Below are 21,067 nucleotides of genomic sequence, written 5' to 3'. Positions count from 1 at the left end.
AACCAGTCAATGTAGATTTTTGTGGGAACCATAATACATTTTTACTTGAAATAGTTTTCGATTTACTTAACATCATACATGTCTTTACTGTCACTTGTGAGTCCTTGTGGAATAAAAGTATTAATTTCTTTGAATAATTGTTTATACAAGTATATTTATTTAAACTCATTGAAAAAATTCTCTGTCCATGCGCCATTGGCAGGATCATGGTTTAATGTATAATGAGCAAGTAAGCTATTATTTAGTAGACACTTTCATCCAAAGGTCATATATTCAAGGACATGAAAATGATAGCTTATGGCCTGTTCCTTGTGAGACTTGAACCAACAACTTTGCAGTTGCCAACCCTGACCTTTAAACAACACCGCAGCACCATATAAAAACAGTAGATAGATGGCTAGCTATCAGGTCTCACCTGCTTTGACACGGATGCTAGGGCTGCGGATCTTGCCGGCCTGGTTCTCGGCAGTGCAGAAGTAGTCATTATCATGAATGAAGCTGTTGAAGGCAGAGGGGGAGAAGGGGTAGAGCTGCAGCGTGCCGTTGGCGTGAACGTGGCGGATGTGTGGCACGTCGTAGATGTCGTCGCCAGTGGCCAGGTACCAGCGGAGGACGGCATGGGGGGCGCCACCCGCAGGACAGGGCAGGGACACCCCCACTGAGCTGGAGAAGGTCACTCTCTGCAGGGAAGCATTCACAAAGTACAGCCGCGTCGAGACCACATCCTCGCTGTGCACTGGAAGAGAGACAACATGGTCAGTCACAAAGTGACCAAAGAGTTTTATTCAGCAAATCAACACCAGATTAAGGGGCCAACTCATACTTGTTCCTTTGGGTTACTGAGCAGCACATCATAAAATAAGCTCTGTGTGTCCTTCTGGCAAACTTCCACCTCACAATCATGTCTGGTAAAGTGCATGCCCTACCGTCCTCTGATTGGATTATCCCAGAGACGTTCCCATTGGGTCAGCACAACTCGATTCAAATTTAGATGATGATGTAACCAAAAATGGTCCTTTATCTGATTATTTGTCTGTCATTTTCCAAGTGCACAATCTATGAAAGCTAAGGGTTGCATTCCCTGTACAACAATACAACTAGCAGCATAACTACCATAGTGTGACACATTGTTCGAGAAATTAACCACTGTAGCTAGTCAATTGACATCGCACAGATGATGGAGAACCAATTTATGCTAATTCATCGGTTCGAGATCGAATTAATGTCAGATTATTGCCAGTAAATAAAAAACTGCACGTTTTGTTCTTCATTGTTTTGATTTATTTACAGATGATCGATTAAATCACGGGTTCCCTCTTGCGTCATATTCCGGTGTTCCCTGGGTGTCTGGTGCGCAATCTTGAAAAACTTTGTATATATATTGATGCTTGGACTCGCATCCAAACTAAAAGTTTGTGTTTACATAATATACGTGTGTACTTTGTATAATCATTTTCTATATAAAAACACACATATATGCATGTATAAAGAAAACAATTGTAATTTATTTATATTCATTTGTAATTTATATATATATATATACACTGTAAAAAAATATTTTCAAGATGTTATCACAACATATTTTCTTTTGTCAAATCAACTTTATAATAATTTATTTAGTTGAGATAACTTATTATTTAGAGTTTCTGATGATTAAATTAATCTCCTTCATTGTATTAACTCACTTTTTCCAGTTCAATCAACTTAAAATTTTAAGGCAACCCAGGTTACTTACTTTTTTAAGTTAAACCAACAATATTTTTTTCAAGTGTAGTAAATCACAACATTTTTTCATTTGTCAAATCAACTTAAATAATTTATTTAGTTCAGATAACATATCATTTTGAGTTTCTGATGATTAAATCATTCTCCTTCATTGTATTAACTCACTTTTTCCAGTTCAATGAACTGAAAATTTTAAGGCAACCAGGTTACTTACTTTTTTAAGTTAAACCATCAATATTTTTACAGTGTATGGTTTTGGGAAGCACCAAATCATTGCTAACAACAGAACTTATTTGGCTAACGCGTTTGGAAAAAACACCCCAGATTCTTTAGCATCAATAGAAAGTGTTCATTTATTGACTCTAAAAACTGAAAATGCTGCAATTTCCACAGAAGCAAACACAGATGTAAATGAACAAAGTAAGATGCAGATCAGCGAGCCTTCCAAACAAAAGCCGACTTTGTCCACAGCAAGAGTGGATCTTTACCCTCCAATCACATCTTTTTATAATATGTGTGTTCTTGGCAAATGCTTCCTTTCCAAAGGAACCTTACTTATCCAACCTTAACTCAAATGACAGTGATAACAAGCAGTCGTAGGGCAGGCATTAAAGAATATCACTTATCTAATATGTGTGCGGTGTGAGCCGTGCTGAATGCTGCCATCTGATAGGAGAATAAATAGGTCATAGAACCCCCGCTATGTATCTACAAACCTCTCTGACAACTAATGTGGATCAGACAATCATTCGCTCCTTATATATTACTAAACCCAGACTACTGTGAGAAAAGAGGGGGAAAAAGATGGTAGCGTAAATTAACGCGTGTTAATTTAGCAGCGTAGCTAATGATGTCCTTCAAAGGCAGCGTTTTAGTGATTTACCATTCCGGCGTCTCTATTATCTGCAGGCTCTATTACGGATTACATGGTTCTGGTGGGATGGCTCTGTATCTTTTTGTATTCTGAAAATTGCTTAGCTCAGCTCTGGCTTCGAGCCAAGGGAGACACAAGCCCAAAGCAAGAGCATTTTCTTCTAAGGCAATTACATTTAATTAATGCCCCCCACCAGGTTTATGTCAACAATGCCTGGATTAACCCCATTCTTGTGATTCTCATTGTGTTCGAAAGAATAATGGTGACATGCTAGCATGCCATTGAAGTCAATAGGGTGCCATAGATAAGTAAAATATAAGCTTCCATGCACAGAAGACTTATAATGTAGAAAAATGAATATGAAATTGGAATTTATACCCAATCAAATTGAATATTAAAGCATCAGTTCACCGAAAAATGAAAATACTGCTTCTTTTAATGCAATGAAACCAAGTCCCCATTCACTTTTATTGTATGGAAAAGAGCAGCTTGGACATTCTATAAAATATCTTCTTTTGTGCTCCACATAAGAAATTGAAGATAAAAGTAAGTTAAATGGGTTTGGAAAGACATGAAAGGTTTGTAAATAATCACATTCTATTGTTTTACTGAGTAAAATTACGTTATTATTACTTCTGACAGTTAAAGGCTACTCCTTAAAACGGTCTTGAGAAACAAAGGACAATAATAATATCCATTTGCAATAAGGAAAAAAAAACATGCAAAGCATAAATAGAATGAAAAACTAGTTTGCTAGAGAATTGAAAGGCTGAGATTAGAGCTAAAGCTTTTACTGGGCAAGGTGGGGGTTTGGTTTCTTTCTCTCTCCATCCATCCATCTCTCTCTCTCTCTCTCTTTTTATATTCCCATAGAACATGAAGGGATATGTTATGTGATTGGAATTTGTACGCCAGACGCAGAGAGTTAAATCCATATAATCTCCTTTCACATTTAACACACACAGAGCCTTCCTGGCCTGATAATCGCAGCACGGTGGAGGGCCTCTATCGCTTCCCCTCTCACTCTGCCCTGTGGGGAGGGCAGATTATGGAGGTGGGTGCGAGCCAGGGGGCATGAGTCCAGACAGGACCAGGTCTAGAGTGAGCAGAGGAGTAGGTTAGATGGGGGCTGAAGTGAATGGTTTTGTGGAGTCAGGAGTCACAGGTTGCAAGGGAATGAAATAAAATGCTTTTCGCTGTTCTCGCTTCGCATGAAATAAAAAATGTGCTGGATTACATTAGTACAAGGTCTAGACTGGAAGTTCTCAACCTTTATTACTCAAAAGTCCCCTACAGTCAAGGTTATTTTTTTTAAAGACTGCCTACACAGGTGTGAAACTAACACTAACACAAGTATTTTATTTTCTAACTATTTTGTTTGGTACTGTTTGGTTACCCATATTCTTCAAAATATTCTTCTAAAAACGGTTTAGATTATAATGCAAGTATATGGGGGCATATAATAAGTAAAAAGAAATCACTAGTTAATACCACTAACAAGGCTCAAAATAGTCCCACACTAGCACAGTAACATAATGAGGGTCCCTACATGCAAAACGAAGCACTGAGAACTGTGTAAGTGTACAGACCATTTAATAAGAAGAACTTTGTGTATACAGACAGGAGCCATCTTTGGAAACAGTCTCGACAATCAAACCACGAACGCCGTTCACTGAACTTCATATAGTTAAGCTCACTTAGCACGCAGTTCGTGGTTCGACTTATCGAGACTGTTTTCCAAAGATGGCTCCTGCCTGCATACACAAAGTGGACTGTCTTTATAAAATATCTTCTTATTAAACGGTCTACTCTATACACTTGGAAAGTTCTTCATGTTTCGTTTTGCATGTAGGGACCCTCATTATGTTACTGTGTTAGTGTGGGGCTATTTTGAGCCTTGTTAGTGGTATTACCTAGCGATTTCTTTTTACTTATTAAATGCCCCCATATAGCGTTATACGCTAGACTTTTAGCTTTCTAGAGATAAAACTCTTTACATCCGATTATCATGAAAACAAATCTCAGAGAACGGGTGAATAGGCAATGTGTTATTAGACCAAAGGTTCATTTTGCGCCGGAGTTCTCCTTTAAAAACTTGACTTTTGTGTTCAGCGGAAGAAAGAAATTCATACAGGTTTGAAATAACTTGCGGATGAGTAAATGATAAAAGATTTCATTTTTGGGAAAACTCTCACTTTAAGAACAAGTACGACCAACTAGCAGTTAGTTAGGAGTAATCAGTCTTACTTTTCGATATCAGATTAAAATATATGTTTTATGTAACTGATTTACAAAAAGTTATGACCTGCCTTAAAGAACTGTTTATAACCTGTTTGTTTATAAGCATTTGAAGGAAAGACAGCATATCTCTTAGAAGTGGAAATGCAAATATTTTAGATCCAATTGTGATCCAATAGATGTCCATTTTTGAGAGGACGAATTAAAAAGTTTTGTTTGCCAAGGTTAAATGCTGCAAAAATAAATAAAAAGCTCAGTGGTGCAGTCAATTTCAGTAGCATTTCAATAAATAAACATTTTATTTTATTTACAATTATTTAAACAATTAATTTATTTGAAATTGAATCGATTAATTTATAAATAATTAGAGAATGCTTTAGCCCCTTTAGATGTTCACGACCTTCAGAACCGCTGGACTAGACTGAGCTTTGCTGTGCATGCCAAGTCAGCACTTAATTTAGTGCCACAGTTGCACTGACAAATCTAGGGTTTGAAGCAAATATTTTGACCTACGCTTTTGTATAAAGAACCTCTGGGATCCAGCATTAGAGTTAAACAGCAAAGATCCCTGACATGCTCAAAATGGACTCAGTCCCTGGCTGCCGTCAGCCTTAAGTGCTATTTGGGACGAGAGCAGAGTGCACTTTATCCTGGTTTCTGAGCTGTGTCAAATATAATTCCGCTCTTTTCAGGACCATGGACAGTGACTGAATAGTCCCTAAACACATTTCAGCACTATAGACAGCGCCAATCTCCTCTTGGCAGAAATGCAACTTAAAACTAAGCAAACACAAACAACTGTTAATCTGTAATAATTCTTTCAAAGATATATATAAAAAAAAAAACCATCTCGCGCTTATCATTGGACAAACGAGAGCAAACGCCTTCCTGCGCATGGCATCAGAAAAATATAGACACAAGCGGAAAGCCTGCATGACAACACATCAGTTCACTGTAGATCTGAACAAAACACTTGCTGTGTTTTGTACAGCAACTCACTGGGAAATATGGTCATGGTCGTACTGATATGGGATGAAAAACAGGTCAACTGGTTAGTCCCCCTGCCCCCCACCCCTTATGCCTTTGCAGATTATAGCCTAAAGCATAAACCCCCATAATAAAGATTGCAATATCTATAATCTCACAGTGGGGTTCTGGGTAAGGGGTTGTGGATCCAAAAGGGAGGGCCTGAGGATATCCACATCCCCCCACACACTGTCTGGGTCTGAAGTATAGGAGGGGGAAATTAAAAAGCTTGAGACCAGGACAGCTGCAGTTAGTCCTCCACACCAACAGGTGGCACTATTGGGACGCTTTCATAGAATTCTACCAGGAGAAAGCATTACCTCTGCTCATGGGACCACGAAACTTTTTGAGCCAATAATCTGAGAAGTAAATGGGATGTGATAAATTACTCTAAAAGTGCGGAATTCCAGGACTCAGTGCGATCAGCAGTTTCATAAAAGGGCAAAAAAATTCTCTATGCAGATTTCACTCATGTTCAAGTTGGTCATGTGAATTCGCCATTCCGACCAACAGAAAGCTACTTGGTTTTAAAGTTACTTCTGAGAGAGGAGTGCTTCATAGATTCATAGAAAACTATTGACAATGAAAAACTTTGCCTAAATTTGCTGATGTGACCACACCTTTAAAATTTGAAAGAGGGTTTTTGTGGCAATCAGCCAATCAGCTTTAATTTCTACACTGTAAAAAAATATTGACGGTTTAACTTAAAAAAGTAAGTAACCTGGTTGCCTTAAAAATTTAAGTTCATTGAACTGGAAAAAGTGAGTTAACACAATGAAGGAGATTAATTTAACCATCAGCAACTCAAAATTATATGTTATCTGAACTAAATAAATTATTTAAGTTGATTTGACAAAAGAAAAATGTTGTGATTACTACACTTTAATTTTTTTTGGTTTTGTTGTTGGTTTAACTTAAAAAAAGTAAGTAACCTGGGTTGCCTTAAAATTTTAAGTTGATTGAACTGGAAAAAGTGAGTTAATACAATGAAGTAGATTAGTTTAATCATCGGAAACTCAAAATAATAAGTTCTCAACTAAATAAATTATTATAAAGTTGATTTGACAAAAGAAAATATGTTGTGATAACAAATCTTGAAAATATTTTTTTACAGTGTAGCAACTTTAAAGTGTTAATTAACCCACAAATTTAATTTCTATCATTAATTACTCACCCTCATGTCGTTCCAAACCCTTAAGACTTTCGTTCATTTTCCGAAGACAAATATAAATCTTTTTAATGAAATCTGAGAGTTTTATGTCCCTTTATTGACAGCTACGCAATTACCACTTTCAAACCCCAGAAAGGTAGTAAAGACATCATAAAAGTAATCCATGTGACCCAAGTGGTTTAACCTCAATGTTATGAAGTGACACAAGTGCTTTGTTTGCACACACACAATTGTTGTTATTTTACCACTTTATTTACATATTACTAACTTCCTGCATGCACCACAACATGCGTATTGTGTTGACACGAGAGCAGACACAAACATTTTGTAACTTAAGTGGCAAATAATTTTTTTGTGTGCAAACAAAGCACTCGCAACATTTCATAAAATTGAGGTTAAACCACTGGATTAGTTTAATGATGTCTTTAATATCTTTCTGGACCTTGAAAGTGGTAATTGCGTAGCTGTCAATGGAGGGACAAAAAGCTCTCAAATCACAGATTTCTAAGAGCCAACAAATAAATAAAATCACTAGTAAAACTTACACCATATCGTATGTTATATATATTAGTGATTTTGCTTACGAAATGTCTGCCAATTTTGAATGGCCACCAATGCTATGCATTGAAACTCATCGGAGAAACCAAAAATGGAAACACACACCAAGAGCAATACCCACACAAAGCATGCAACAATGGTTGACCACTATGTCCAAGGATGTCCATTATGGTCCATGGGTAGATGATCAGTAATTTAGGAGAGTCTTAAGGAGAGAAAAGAGAAAGGGCAATTGGATAACCCAATTTCTTCTCTCTTTGTTCCGAGATGACTTCCGTGTGAGGGCTAACGAAGCCCTGCAGCTCCTTGCTATTCTCGTTGCCATATGCCAAACGAGGGAAATGGCTGCATGGGAATGCTGAAACGCTCCATTAATGATGCCCATTTTCCCTATCTATCTGTCTAACTCTCAAGATGGACGAATAATTCTCCACCCACTTCCTCCAACCGAAAAAATTCCTGCTCAAAAATGTCTTTGCTCATCATTTCATGTTGTTTATCCCTCCTTCTCGCCATCTCTCCCTGTTAATCGCCTTCCATTTTTCTCTTTCTTAACTCCCCCTTTATGTGTGGTCCTCCAAGCATTTGCACAACATATACATAAATTTTTTTTTTGTTCAATCGCTATGAAAATGCCATTTGAATATGTATTGCGGATATCCTAGGCAATTGCCAATGGTGAGCCGCTATGCATAATGCAGCTCTCCCAGTCGCTCATCTGCATTTGCTTAGACACACACTCTCTCACATGCACACGCATAGATCTTCACACCCTGTCCCCAAAGAAATCTGCACACAATCTCTCTTCCGATCACTGTCTCACCTACATAAACATGTCTAAATGCAGACACATATTTTTGGGACGCGCAACTGTTCGACAACAACGCAATTCAACCATCCATTTGCCTCCGAGCCTACCAATTAATTTATTCGCAGATTGTTCAAGGGCCATTTCCGCTGTCAAGCCTGTCTGTATCGCGCTACAACGCTGAATATTTTTTAACAGCTTCCAGTGTCATAATGTTTTCTTTAACCTTTTAAGATGACTCATGAGATTAAGAGAGAGAGAGAGAGAGAGGCTGACTTTCTTCCTCCTTTGTTTTTATACCTTTCCTCAGACAAGCCACTTATCAAACCGATAATCATTTATGCACGGCGCAGTCAAGGAAAAATCAATACTACAGGTGCTGAGTAACTTCCAGCTGAATCTAAAGTCAGCCCTACGCTGCATCCAGTTATAAATGGGTTTATGATAGCGAGAATGAGTGTGTGTGTCGGGCATTTCTTCATAGCTAGGCTGAGGAGGACACATGTACACTTGGTGTTTAGATTACATTTGGTCTGGTATATTAGAGTAAATCTTGCCTGCCACTGTTGTCCCTGTGATTGTTCAGTGCTTTGCGTGAGTGAGCTAGAGTAGATTGGAAACCAGTCACATGTAACCTCCCACATTTGCATGGCAGTCTCTTTGAGAAGAGGGAGAGAGAAAAGTGTGAGACATGTCTATACATTTGTTTAAATAATTAGCATTTAGCATTGATCTATCCTGTTTACATTATATAATGAATCAAATGTGTGACCATGGTCATTTTGAAGTGGTTGGATTTTGAATTGGGTAAGGGCTCTACCCCCTTATTTTTGTGGTACTGTAGCATCAGGGGGGAAAAAAAGAAAACATTTACAGCATTTAGATCCATGAAAAACATCAATGGTTCCTTTCCATTGCACAAACAGTTCTTAAAAGTGGAAAAAGGTTCTTTAGATTTTCAAAATATTCTTCACACTATATAAAAAAAGGTTCTGTTAAGAACTGGTCAATGAAAAGTTCTTCGGCAAAAACTTGGAACCCTTTATTTTTTTAAAGTTGCTCTAAAGTTGTCTTGATACTAAAATGACATGAAACCACAGTAAAAATTTATTTCTCTCTCTGCGTGGAAGTAACTATGTCTGAGATAAATCATGTCCATTCATAATTTACTAAGTACAACATAGGGGAGAACAAGGAGTGTTGTAATACAAGGTGAGTAACACCAACAGAAAGAAGTACAAGAGTGAAATCACAAATACACAACCACCACCATCCTGAAGTTGAGTGGAGTGGGAAAGTCTCAGTGACCATTTTAATGGATGTTAACATTATATGACTGACACTATAAAATTTTAATCAATTCAAAAGTTTCTTGTATATTCATAAATTTTTAACTAATTTCATTTGTGAATTAGATATGAATATTAAAGTTTGAGACACAAAAAAACAGAGTGGCAACACTAGCCTACACATTTGCGTTCACAAACAGCTAACGCTAGACGTACAAAATTGAATAGGCCTACAGAAAGAGATGAGAAGGAGGTTTGTTACATAGCAGTGAAGTAACATTACTAACTTAACACAGAAACTACCAGACGTTTGACCTTTGACGAATTGATCGTAAAAATGTAGGCTACGACCCACGTATGTAGGCCTACTTATGTAGACTACGATAGTGTGTCACTGGATTGTAAGCAGAATAAACCACACAGTAAAGTGCGTATCTGTACCACGATTGTCATTTCTCGTGGCATTTATGCGCCAAAAATGGTTTTTGCGTGCATATACTTAATGAAAACCCATTGGGTAGGTTTGGGGAAGGCGGGTGGGGAGTTTCTTAGCCTACGCCAAAAAGTGCGTATCATATGCACGCGAAAAACGCATACCATATACACGCAAAAACTATTTTTGGCGTATAAATGGCATGAGAACGAACTTTCATGAGATCGGACTCGAATAAACAACAACTTTCAGAGATGTCGACTTTTAAAAAGTACTTTTCAGGGTGCAATTGAGGACCTCTCACCACTATCTAACGAGACGGTTGACAAACAGAAGAAGAAAATAACTTTACTCACCCTCGAGGTTTGTCTCATAACCCCGTTTTACCGAACTGAAAGCCGTTTAACAGAATGTTGACGCTCTTTCCTAAATAAACCCGACTATTCCTGTTGTAGAGACGTTTAAACAAAGCAGTATTTATTTCTGTTTGTTTTAAAATATCTGTGATATTTACAACTATGATGAAAAAATAATTTTATGAAAAAATAAACAGTTGTGTTGTTTTCCCATCCACACTGATCGTCAGATAATGAAAAAAGCGCGCGAGCAGCGTACTGTTGCTATGGTTACCGCTACTTCTTTTCCTGAGCGACTACCTTGTGCACTGACGAATTGTAACTTTTACCGTTACTAAAGAGTTGATTGAAAACATAAGGACAGTTTTTTTAAACCTCCAACCATTTGATTGGGTGTTTTGGGAGGGTTCAAGACGAGCTTTAAGGGGATAAGTTAACACAAAATGACTCCCAAGTTGTTCAAAACCTGTATGAATTTCTTTCTCCTGATGAACACAAAAGAAGATATTTTGAAGAATGTCGCTAACCAAACCCCATTGACTTTTCCCATAATATCTCAGTCAAAGGGGTGTATCAACTGCTTGGTAACCCATATTCTGAAAAATGACTTCTTTTGTGTTCAGCATAAGAAACTCATACAGGTTTGGAAGAACTTGAGTGTGAGTAAATGATGACATAATGTTCATTTTTGGGTTAACTATCCCTTTAAATAGAGTCGCCAAACACCCTGATAGCGCACGTCACATTCCCCGACTCTTGATGGAACGGATGTTTTGCGCGTGGTGTCCGATTGGATGGACAAGTGGCCCCGACGTGTCGCGAGCAGCAGGTGCTCTCAGGAGGCGACGAGTGTTTGTTCACGCGCTTAACTCACCGGCACACGAGCTCTGAAAGAAGAACAGCGGTCACCTGGCGAAGCGGAACGCGAGAGTGACACAAAGATTTTTATTTTGACCGCACTTCAGCTGAAATGGCAGGTCGAGCGGCGGGGTGTGATTTTAAGTGCAGGGAAGAATAGCACGGCGCTTAACCCAGTAAATCTCACCAGTTTTCCTTTGAGTTTGAAGGGTCTAAAAAGAGTTAATGGTGCATTTTACACAGAGTTCAGACTTGATTTTATATGGATATTTCAGGCTGCATGACTGGTGTAAATAGTCACATGACCAGAGCTGTTTAAATCCATGAAAGGAACCATGCCATAATAAACAATTTGTTAATAAACGAATATTTCAAGAGTCTATGATTAAAACAACAACAATAACACATAATAAATAATAATTATATATATATATATATATATATATATATATATATATATATATATATATATATATATATATATATATATATACATATAGCCTATATAATGATACTCGACTGTCTTTATCCCACAATTGCCTTCAAAAAATTAAATTGTTACTTTACTGATTGCAACTCTCTTGACAGAGAAATGTTTGACCCTGTTGTATTTCCCATCGGATACAGGAAAAAAATACATTCTTCGACTAACTTTTATTTATTTATTTAACTTTTTTAATGAAGAAAAAAAAAATCAGTTTCCACTATCCAGTGAGTAAAATTGTTTAGTTTTTTTGTTTGTTTGTTTGTTTGTTTGTTTTTAATTCGGAACATTCATAATGTCTAAACATCTTATTTTCAAGAAGAAGAAAAGTTCAACTTACTATACACAATTCATGTGAGTAACGTGTTTATCTGTGACTCATGCTTCACACATGGCTTTACTCTTTATTTTTATAGAGGAAATATCGTATTATAATGAACACAGTGGCATGGAAAGAAGAGAGGAACAGGTGTATATGACGAGTATAACAATATAACTATATATATATATATATAGAGAGAGAGAGAGAGAGAGAGAGAGAGAGAGAGAGAGAGAGAGAGAGAGAGAGAGAGAGAGAGAGAGAGAGAGAGAGAGAGAGAGAGAGAATAAATGGAGTCCTTATGGCCAATGACCTGATTTACTTTTGGAGTGGGGGATGCGGCAGATCTCCTACTAATTGCGCAGCTGGGAAGAACAGGGGATTTGATGGGGGGAAAAGAGAAAGGAAACCAATTTTGCATATTTCTATGAGGGGGAGACCGGGTGGGATGGAGGTGTCCTGATGTGAGCAGCTGGTTTGACATTGCGAGCAGTTTGGAGGTGAAATCTCGTGGGGACTTTTTTTTTTTTTTAAATGTCCAGCTATTTCTGTTATTGTTGATATAAAACATACACATGGCCATTATTATGAATAATAATAATATGTCTGACTCTGAAAGATTCTGATGTGTTGGGCGTGCATGGCGAGCTCCTTTCAATCACATTTTAATTTAGGCAAATGTTCAGAAAATCGGATCAGACCGGATAATATCGCAGCCACCACACACATTTGTCGACCTGACGACTGCTGATCCTTAAAATAAATATTGGACAGACACAGATACACACAAGCGAACACACACTGCCTTTACCACCCCTTTATTCATGATTTAATACCAAGCAAATATGTTATAAATAAAATTATTAAAGCTAAAAAAAAATGTTTGATATTTAAAAAAAAAAATCGAGACCTATCACAAAGAGTATTCAACATCTGGATAATAACATGGATGCATTCTAAAATATTATAGGCTAAGGCTTTATTATTATAGTTTAATAATATAAGTAATACTGTTTGATATTATTATTGTTCATAATAATATTAGTTATATTTTTTTTTTATCAAATTATAACTCACATGCATTCAACCTTCAATACTGCAGCATCCCTCTGTGCCTTTTTCATTTCATTTAGTTGCATTTCCATAAAAAGACAAGCTGACCCTCGAGACGACAATTTACCCTGGATTCGGTTTCCCAGCCCGGGGTTCAGGTGTGAGGCAGAGGGGTAATATGTTACAACTTGCCCGGGTCACAATAATGCATAATAATACATTTAAAATGGCTGCTGATTTCTAAACAAAACGACTAAAATGTGTTCTTATGATAACATACAATTATTTCTGGAAAGGTGGAAAAAAAAAGCTTTTTGAGGAGAAATGTTTCTACATTCCTTGAAAGTGAAAAAGATGGAGGCGCGGCCCTCTCGGAAAAATACGCAGTCCTAATGCATATGCATGTATGATAATTGATGTGCGTTTTACATCTCCTATCGACCGTGTCATCAGAGCTTAAGATACAAGATAAGATATATATTGTGAGAATTACATAAAACACAATATAAACTGTGAGAATTATTAAATAAAAAGAAAACATGACAAAAATAAGTTTGTTTGCGCCCTCCATATCCCGTTTTTACGCACTTTACGCCCTACTGCACCCTTCCTCCCCCATACAAGAACACACACAAACATACACAAACACACATTAATGCACACTACAGTTCTCTGTCACAAACCCACACACACACACTGGAAGAAAAACAGAATAATTCTGAGCTTACACCCCCGATTAAATAACATTAAAATATATTTTTTTCTAAAAAAAAAAAAAAAATTCTAAAGCATCCAAAGTCAAGTATAACCAGGTAAAGCATTCGCATTTGTTCGTGGGCAAATAAAAAGTCATACTTGACGATGCAATATCAAATAAAGAAGACTTCAAAACATCCGTTTTGAAAAGTGGTTTCATCCCAAAATATTTTGCCAGATCATTTTAGGGGAAAAAATATGAGCAAAAACTGAAAGCATATCTCCAAGGCTGGAGGGTAAGGAAAGGAGGGGCATGTATGCTGTGAGGTGTCAAAAACAAAATTGTTGAGGAGACATCATGACAGAAATTGATGCGTAAAACTAACTGAATGAGCAAATAAATAACCTTAATTAAGATCAAAATAAACCACATCTTCGTTTTCCATGAATACAAATTCAAACGTGCCATATCAAACCCACCATCAGCACAGTCAAACCAGGAATCTGTTGGCTTAGAAAATGGAGGACCACTAATTGCACCAGTGCTAATTGGAAATGAGGCTGCATAAGCCATTCTATTTTTCACATGATCTATGCAGATATATTCACCCTTCACCACAGACACATGCTTTTTTATTACAAAATAGCAATTATTATTTTCCCTAAAGGCATAAAACAGCATGTAACTATAAACAACGAACAGACCTATTGATATCCAAGAAAATTACATTCTTATTCTAGCGCAGTAAAAAAAAAAAGTATCAAGAGCTGAAAAAATGACACCTCACTGACCAACTCTACTTTTCCCAACAAGCAACATACAGAAGGCCAAACGTGTATGACAAATGCACACGACCGATGCAAAAATCTGCTCCCGTTCTACATATTCATAACTCAACAGCATATTCATATCTTGCATACAAATCATGCTATCTCCCCCATCTTTGCGCACGGGAACATGCAGATCCTACAGCCTCATAATCTTCTGTTCGCCGTTAATCGCCGACTAGAGAAACAATTTCCCCCGTTTTAAGCAACTAAAAACATTTTGAACGAAGTTGTATATTAGTTTTAGAGGGAAAGAAACTTCCTAAAATCCAGATATAAGAGCGCACAATAATATAACGTTGAAACTCCTTTCACTGAACTTGGAACGGTGCAATTTTTGTGCAAACAAATGACCACTTAATTGATTTGAATACATTTTGCAGTTATTTTCCCACATTGTAAGTCAAAAAAGCAGCAATAAATAAATAAACTGACTACGTACCTTCTTGAAAAGAATACAGCAGGAGTAAAGTTACCAGCCACATGCCATAAATAGCAGGTATATTTCTCAGGAATGTTTTGCAATCCCGACGTGTGCACTGTGCAGTATTCGGCCAGGCGAGGCTCCGTGCAGGAGTGGTGACGATGCTCCCCGGCGATCTCTCCAGCCCTAGTCCCGCACTCGTCAGCGCCGAGAAGCGGGGAAGACTTTGGTCCCGCCTCTCGTACCCTCCCCTCCGCGGGACCGTCATCCGAACGGCCCCTCCTTCGGTAGTCTAATGGTACGGCGAGATGGAGAGGTGCTGGTGCGCGGCCAGAGAGAGACGCGGCAAGGACGGCGCGCGGAGTTTTGTTGGTGGGGGTGGGTTGAGTGCATCATAGAGGACAGGACATAACATGTTGTTGTTGTTGTTGTTATGAGCGGTCCACGTGGCTGGAGTCAGCCGGGGCATTCTGTGGCACTCAATGTAACCATGGCGCACCTGGGGACTAAATGTCTGCTTTTTTTACGCACGGCGGATCACTTTTCGCGATGTCAACGGCTTACCCTTTATCGTCAGAAATCTCGCATTGATTCTCCCAGCCAGACCTGTTTGCTGGTTTTAGACACTTTTCAACAAACCATGACGGAAAACCAGCATCGGAGACCACTTTAAACCAAGATTCGCAAATCAAACCATGTGGGGTTTTTTTTTTCCCGCAGGACTGAAAGTGATTTAAAAGTAAAGTTCGTGTAAATGTTGCGCGCAAAACGCTCCGCGTACGTTCTTTAGGTCACTACTCTTTGAGTGTCACGCGGGCAGCACGAGACCCTGTCACGCTTTCTCCATACATTAAAGTATGTGAATGAGGGAGAACGCGTGCTTCAGAGGCGCTCCGAAGAATGTCTGAATCGCCCGCATTGTTCCGCGCTCAAAATGAGAGGAATGACATGCGAAGGGCGTATCGCGTATTGTCTCGAGTGGCGGATAATGCTCACAGACCACCCCGGCTTTATCGTCTGGTGACTATAGTGTCTTTCCACAGCAGCAAAGTCTGCAAAAAAAAAAAAACCAAATATTTATATGAATAGATTTTATTAAGCAGTGGAAATTGTAATTAGGCTAGACAGCATTATTAAACCCTTATAATTAAGATTAAGCAAACGATTTTGTATATGGAAATCGGTGAAACATTTATCTTAGAAGAAAAAAGCAGTGATGGAAATGGAATATTTTGATATTTGAATGTAACAATGCTAGAGTGCATGTCTGGTTGTAAAATTATAGTATAGCACACTACCTCCCCACTTAAGAAACTTAAGAAATGACAACAATGTGTAAAGTGATCTATGTGTAATGTCTGCAACCAATGGTTACAGTGTTTGGCTTGATGGTTCTGCCCCAGTGCTCTGGTTTCACACTCCCACACACACTCTCTTCGGGTAATTATTGATCTGTAACATGCTGTGCTGCTATTGATTATAGGCTATGTGCAGCCCTGTCAGAGATTAAACCGATACAGAAATCCATCACACCGACATGTGATTCTACACACGCTGACAGAAACTTATCCTTACCCGGCCCCAGACAATGCTGGGACAGTCAGAAACACACTAGTTCATGTCATGTCATTTCACATCATTTCAATGAAATAATCATTAGTGAATTTATGTTCAAATAACATAATCTTCCACCCCTGATTAAGGGTATATGTCAATTATGACTACTCTATTTAATAATATTTATATTTTCAACTAATAGGAGGATAGCATTTTCAGCCTAGTTTAACAAATCTTAGTTTAACCACGTTAAAGTTGAACAAATCTTAGTTTAACCATGTTAAATCCATCCAATTCTGCAAAGTTTATTTGCTTACACTCTAAACATGCTGGGTTGTTTTAACCCAACTTTGGGTCAAATACGGACAAACCCAAACGTTGGGTTAAAAATGTAATAATAAAAATGTAACCCATTGGCTGGGTTAGTCCATATTTGACCCAAAGTTGGGTTAAAACAATCCAGCAATTTTTAGAGTGTACATGGCGCTATTAAGAACAAAATTGCATTTCAGAGAGTACAAAATGGCAACAATTCACTGCGTTAAAATGTATTAATTAATTAATTTCTGGTATAGATAGAAAACAGTAAATATTCGGACAAAGCCAGATACCTTGCATTGACATTCTTGCGGTCTGCTTTGGGAGAGTGTCCCTGCAAAAACTACCAGGGCCTGAGATAACATTTTTATGGGTCAGCCCCTTCTACAATATTATCCAATGACTACTAACACAGTCTCATCCCAAGAAGTCATATAACTGACGTCTTGGGACGTCTTTTGACCATACGTCAACATCCGCCTTTTTAGGGTACCCTTAAACGTCGGTTACATGACGATCCCGGGCAGTCATACAACTGATGCTTTACCTTTAACGTCGGTTAGGTGACGGGGTAGGTTTAGGTCTGGGGTAGGGTTAGGATCCGATAACGTCATGTAACCGACGTTTAAGGGTACCCTAAAAAGGCGGATGTTGACGTATGGTCAAAAGACGTCCCAAGACGTCAGTTATATGACGTCTTGGGATGACTATACCATAAAGGATCTTTGCAAGCCCCCAACATAATCATTGAAAAAAAAATTGCATTTTTGCATCCAATGCAAAAATTGTACCTTTTAAGGGTAGAACCACTTGTCACTGGGGCAGAACCTCTAAAGGGTTCACATTAGTACCATAAGAGTACCGTGACGTAACGATATGTAACTTTTAGGGTTGATAAGGAAAGACACATTTTTCAGAGAGGAATGTGTCTCGTGTCTAGTAACATTCCTGGTTGGCCTCACCTAACATTGGCCCTAGTTTTGGGTTGGGTTAATCTTAATGATGCGTTCACTTGGGTTCCCTTGGTTCTTTTGGTCCGGACCAAAAAAAGAAAACAATACATTTAGTCCTGGTTCGCTTAGCCGTCAAAGTTATTTTTAACACCTAAAGATAAAGAACAAAAAAGATCTGCTGCAAGGATAAGCGGTACTTTAATGGGCAAAGTCACAACTATGATGAGAGAAATAAGGTATGTTTGAGAATTCTGTCTTTTAAGGGTCGCATCTTGTGGCATCATGTCCTCTTTTTGGTTCGCTTACTTACATGTCTTTGGTCTGTTTTGCATATTTCAGTCGAACTGCACCAGAGTTTGTTTGGAAGCAGTCCGAGACCCATCTCTTCAGCGGTCTCTGTCAACTTGTTTGGTACACACCTGGGTTCAGAGCAATTGCACTAGGGTTTGTTTTACTCAAATTAACATGCCAAGCATTGCCTAAGAGCAACCAATGTAGTTTGAAATGAATGACCAATAGGGTCAAGCACAGTGGCACAATGATGTGAAATTCGTATGACTCTTTGGTGTCAAGGGGCATGACCCCTGATAACCTTAGGGGGTCACTTGGCCAGTGTTGTAGTCGAGACCCACTCATTTGAGTCCAAGTCAAGGTCTAGACCCGAACAGGTTTGAGTCCAAGTCAAAACATGCAGTCAACATGCTCCCGAGTCCATGACTGGACCAAGACTATGACTCTTCACTTTGCCATTTGCACACATAGGGATTATCCCACCGGTAAGCTCCTGAATATTTCTGATACGGAAACTGTTGTTTTCCTGCAGTGGTTTCTATGGAAAAGAACAAGCAGAGAAACGAGCAGTTGAGCAGATCAGCCCGGCTCTTTGTTTCCTACAGAGGCCTCTCTCTACCTCTCCTCTCAACTCACTTATGTAACAAGTGGAAATATAGAAGATGGAACGCTACCCTTACCCTCCCACACACTTATGGAGACACACAATCACTCTGAAAGAAAGTACAAGCCACACTGGGCTGAAAGAAACCAAGAACTGTCTATCTATCTAAACAATGTGCATCAGAGAGGAAGTGACCACTGACTTGCAGGCAGGCAGCTACTGTTGAAATCATTGCTAATACAAATCATCTGCATCACTCTCTCTCTCTCATCTGTTGCCTGGAGAAAAGCGAAGAACGAGACAGAGAGAGAGAGGGAGAGAGAGAGAGAGTCTGCCAATGAGGAGAAGGAAGGAGAGAGAGTGGAGAAGGCAGAAGCGGGTGGGCTAATGAGAAGGGTAATGCTAATACGCAGACAATCAGAGTCCCCCCTCAGGCCATGGCTACATGGTAGAATCATATTAACGCTAATGTATCTGGTATTAATGCAGAGAGCGCCCCTCCCCAACCAAATGCCTGCAAGGTCACTGAGGGTAGAGGGTGGTAGCAGAGTGGAATCGAGAGAGCAAGGGTTGGTGCCTACCCACCTCAGCCACACGCAGGTAACGGGAGGGCACTAATAATAGCTAGCCGTCCGTATTGGTGGCTAACCGTTTCTCGCAGCTCCCCCTGCGGTATGGCCGCCTATTAGAGTGCTTTATGCAAACTAGCGCCATGCAGATCCAAAATGGCGGCCGAGGAGGCCCAGATGGTGCTTTGGTTTGGCATGGCGGCGCACGACTTGCCCAGTTTCGCTGGGGCTGCACTGGCGCTAATTAGCCAGCCTGATACAGAACTGAACGCCATGTTACGCTCGCCAGCATTAGTCAAATGAATCAGTGAGCTGCACCAAGTCAGTCAGCTGAGGGAGGGACCCGCGACTGCGCATGCGCAACAGTCTGTTTTTTTTTTTTGTTTTTTTTTTTGCAATACCAAATGTTTTATTTCATAATTTATGTTTTTTTTTTTTCCTTCTTTTTTTGCAGGCTGAGGAGGGGGTTTGTTTTGCGTTAGTGGAGACGAGACTGTTGAACCCGAGCTTTCGGGATGAATTTGGTGTATTAGAGGGTGGGTGTGATTGTGTCTATGTGCACGAGGGAGTAAGTGAATGAACGTGTGTGGAAACAGGAGGATATTTCTGGAGCTCTCGCTCTCCCTGCAGCCTGTTGAGGGGGGAGAAATCGGGGGGAAGAGGAAGGTGGTGAAGCGAGACGTCAGGGGGGTGTTAATTTATTCAAATGAGCAGGGGAGGATAATGAAAGAGAGAGGGAAAGAAACAGAGAGAGAGAGAGGAAAAGAGGGGAATGGGGGTTGGTTGTTTCGCTTTGCAAATCTCTCATCTCCTGATCTTCCTCTTTTTTTCATGTGTTTATCTTATGAGAATCTCTCGCCATTATGGTCGGAAGAAACAGTGGAGCAGGAACTGGAGAGACGAGAAAAGTCGGGAAAAGGTGAAGGGAATTTATGGATAAGCTATCTGTGAAGGGCTTAGAAGGATGTAAATGTGATAAGAATCAGTATATGTTTTATAATATAAATGTATAAATTCTAAAGAACACACACACATATATATATATATATATATATATATATATATATATATATATATATATATATATATATATATAATTAAACTGTATTCCTAAAGACTAAAATTTATCAGCAGAAAATGAGCTGAAAGTACCCTGTTTAATTCTGCTTTCTAAATGATTAAGTGCTTGTAGACTTCTTTGACCACAGATGACTCAGTTCAATCCAAATGATCCTATCACAAAATGAAATATTTCTCTTAAACGCTCATGAGGTCGAAACGGGATGATATTTTCCCCTGGACTTGGGTGTGTATATGAGAGTGCGATAACGATATGCAGTGCATTTGAATCAATTAGAATACTTACTGACATCTAGTGGGAAGATCGTACAATGCAGACAAGGGTTAAAAAAACAGTTAAAACAAAATAATACTATTATTTATTTACACACATTCATTTTATTTCTTCCATGAAGAACAAATGGTGAATATCTGAAGAACAGATAGCTTGAGTAGACAGACAGACAGACAGACAGACAGACAGACAGACAGACAGACAGACAGACAGACAGATAGATAGATAGATAGATAGATAGATAGATAGATAGATAGATAGATAGATAGATAGATAGATAG

At 38.8% G+C, this 21,067-nt stretch overlaps 1 protein-coding gene across 4 annotated transcripts in view; it reads right to left on the bottom strand.

Annotated features, from left to right (window-relative positions):
* The window catches only part of dscaml1 (DS cell adhesion molecule like 1), a 130,661-nt gene extending 114,948 nt beyond the window's left edge, over positions 1-15,713 (bottom strand). For 3 of the 4 annotated variants that reach the window (XM_089121395.1, XM_089121396.1, XM_039671024.2), the window contains exons 1-2: positions 15,159-15,713; positions 416-736 (exon numbers count right to left, since the gene is read on the bottom strand). In XM_089121395.1, coding sequence (XP_088977521.1) covers positions 416-736; positions 15,159-15,408 — 571 coding nt within the window. In that variant the 5' untranslated portion in view covers positions 15,409-15,713. The remainder of the gene's footprint in view (positions 1-415; positions 737-15,158) is intronic. The other variant, XM_089121397.1, reaches the window with a different exon arrangement.
* Between the last annotated feature and the right edge of the window lie 5,354 nt (positions 15,714-21,067).

This window comes from Pimephales promelas, chromosome 16 (assembly GCF_988280905.1).
Source record: "Pimephales promelas chromosome 16, fPimPro1.hap1.1, whole genome shotgun sequence".
In the NCBI taxonomy this organism is placed as follows: Eukaryota; Metazoa; Chordata; class Actinopteri; order Cypriniformes; family Leuciscidae; genus Pimephales; species Pimephales promelas.
Note: the sequence above shows the minus strand (reverse complement) of the source record. Positions and strands in the feature narration are given on the sequence as shown.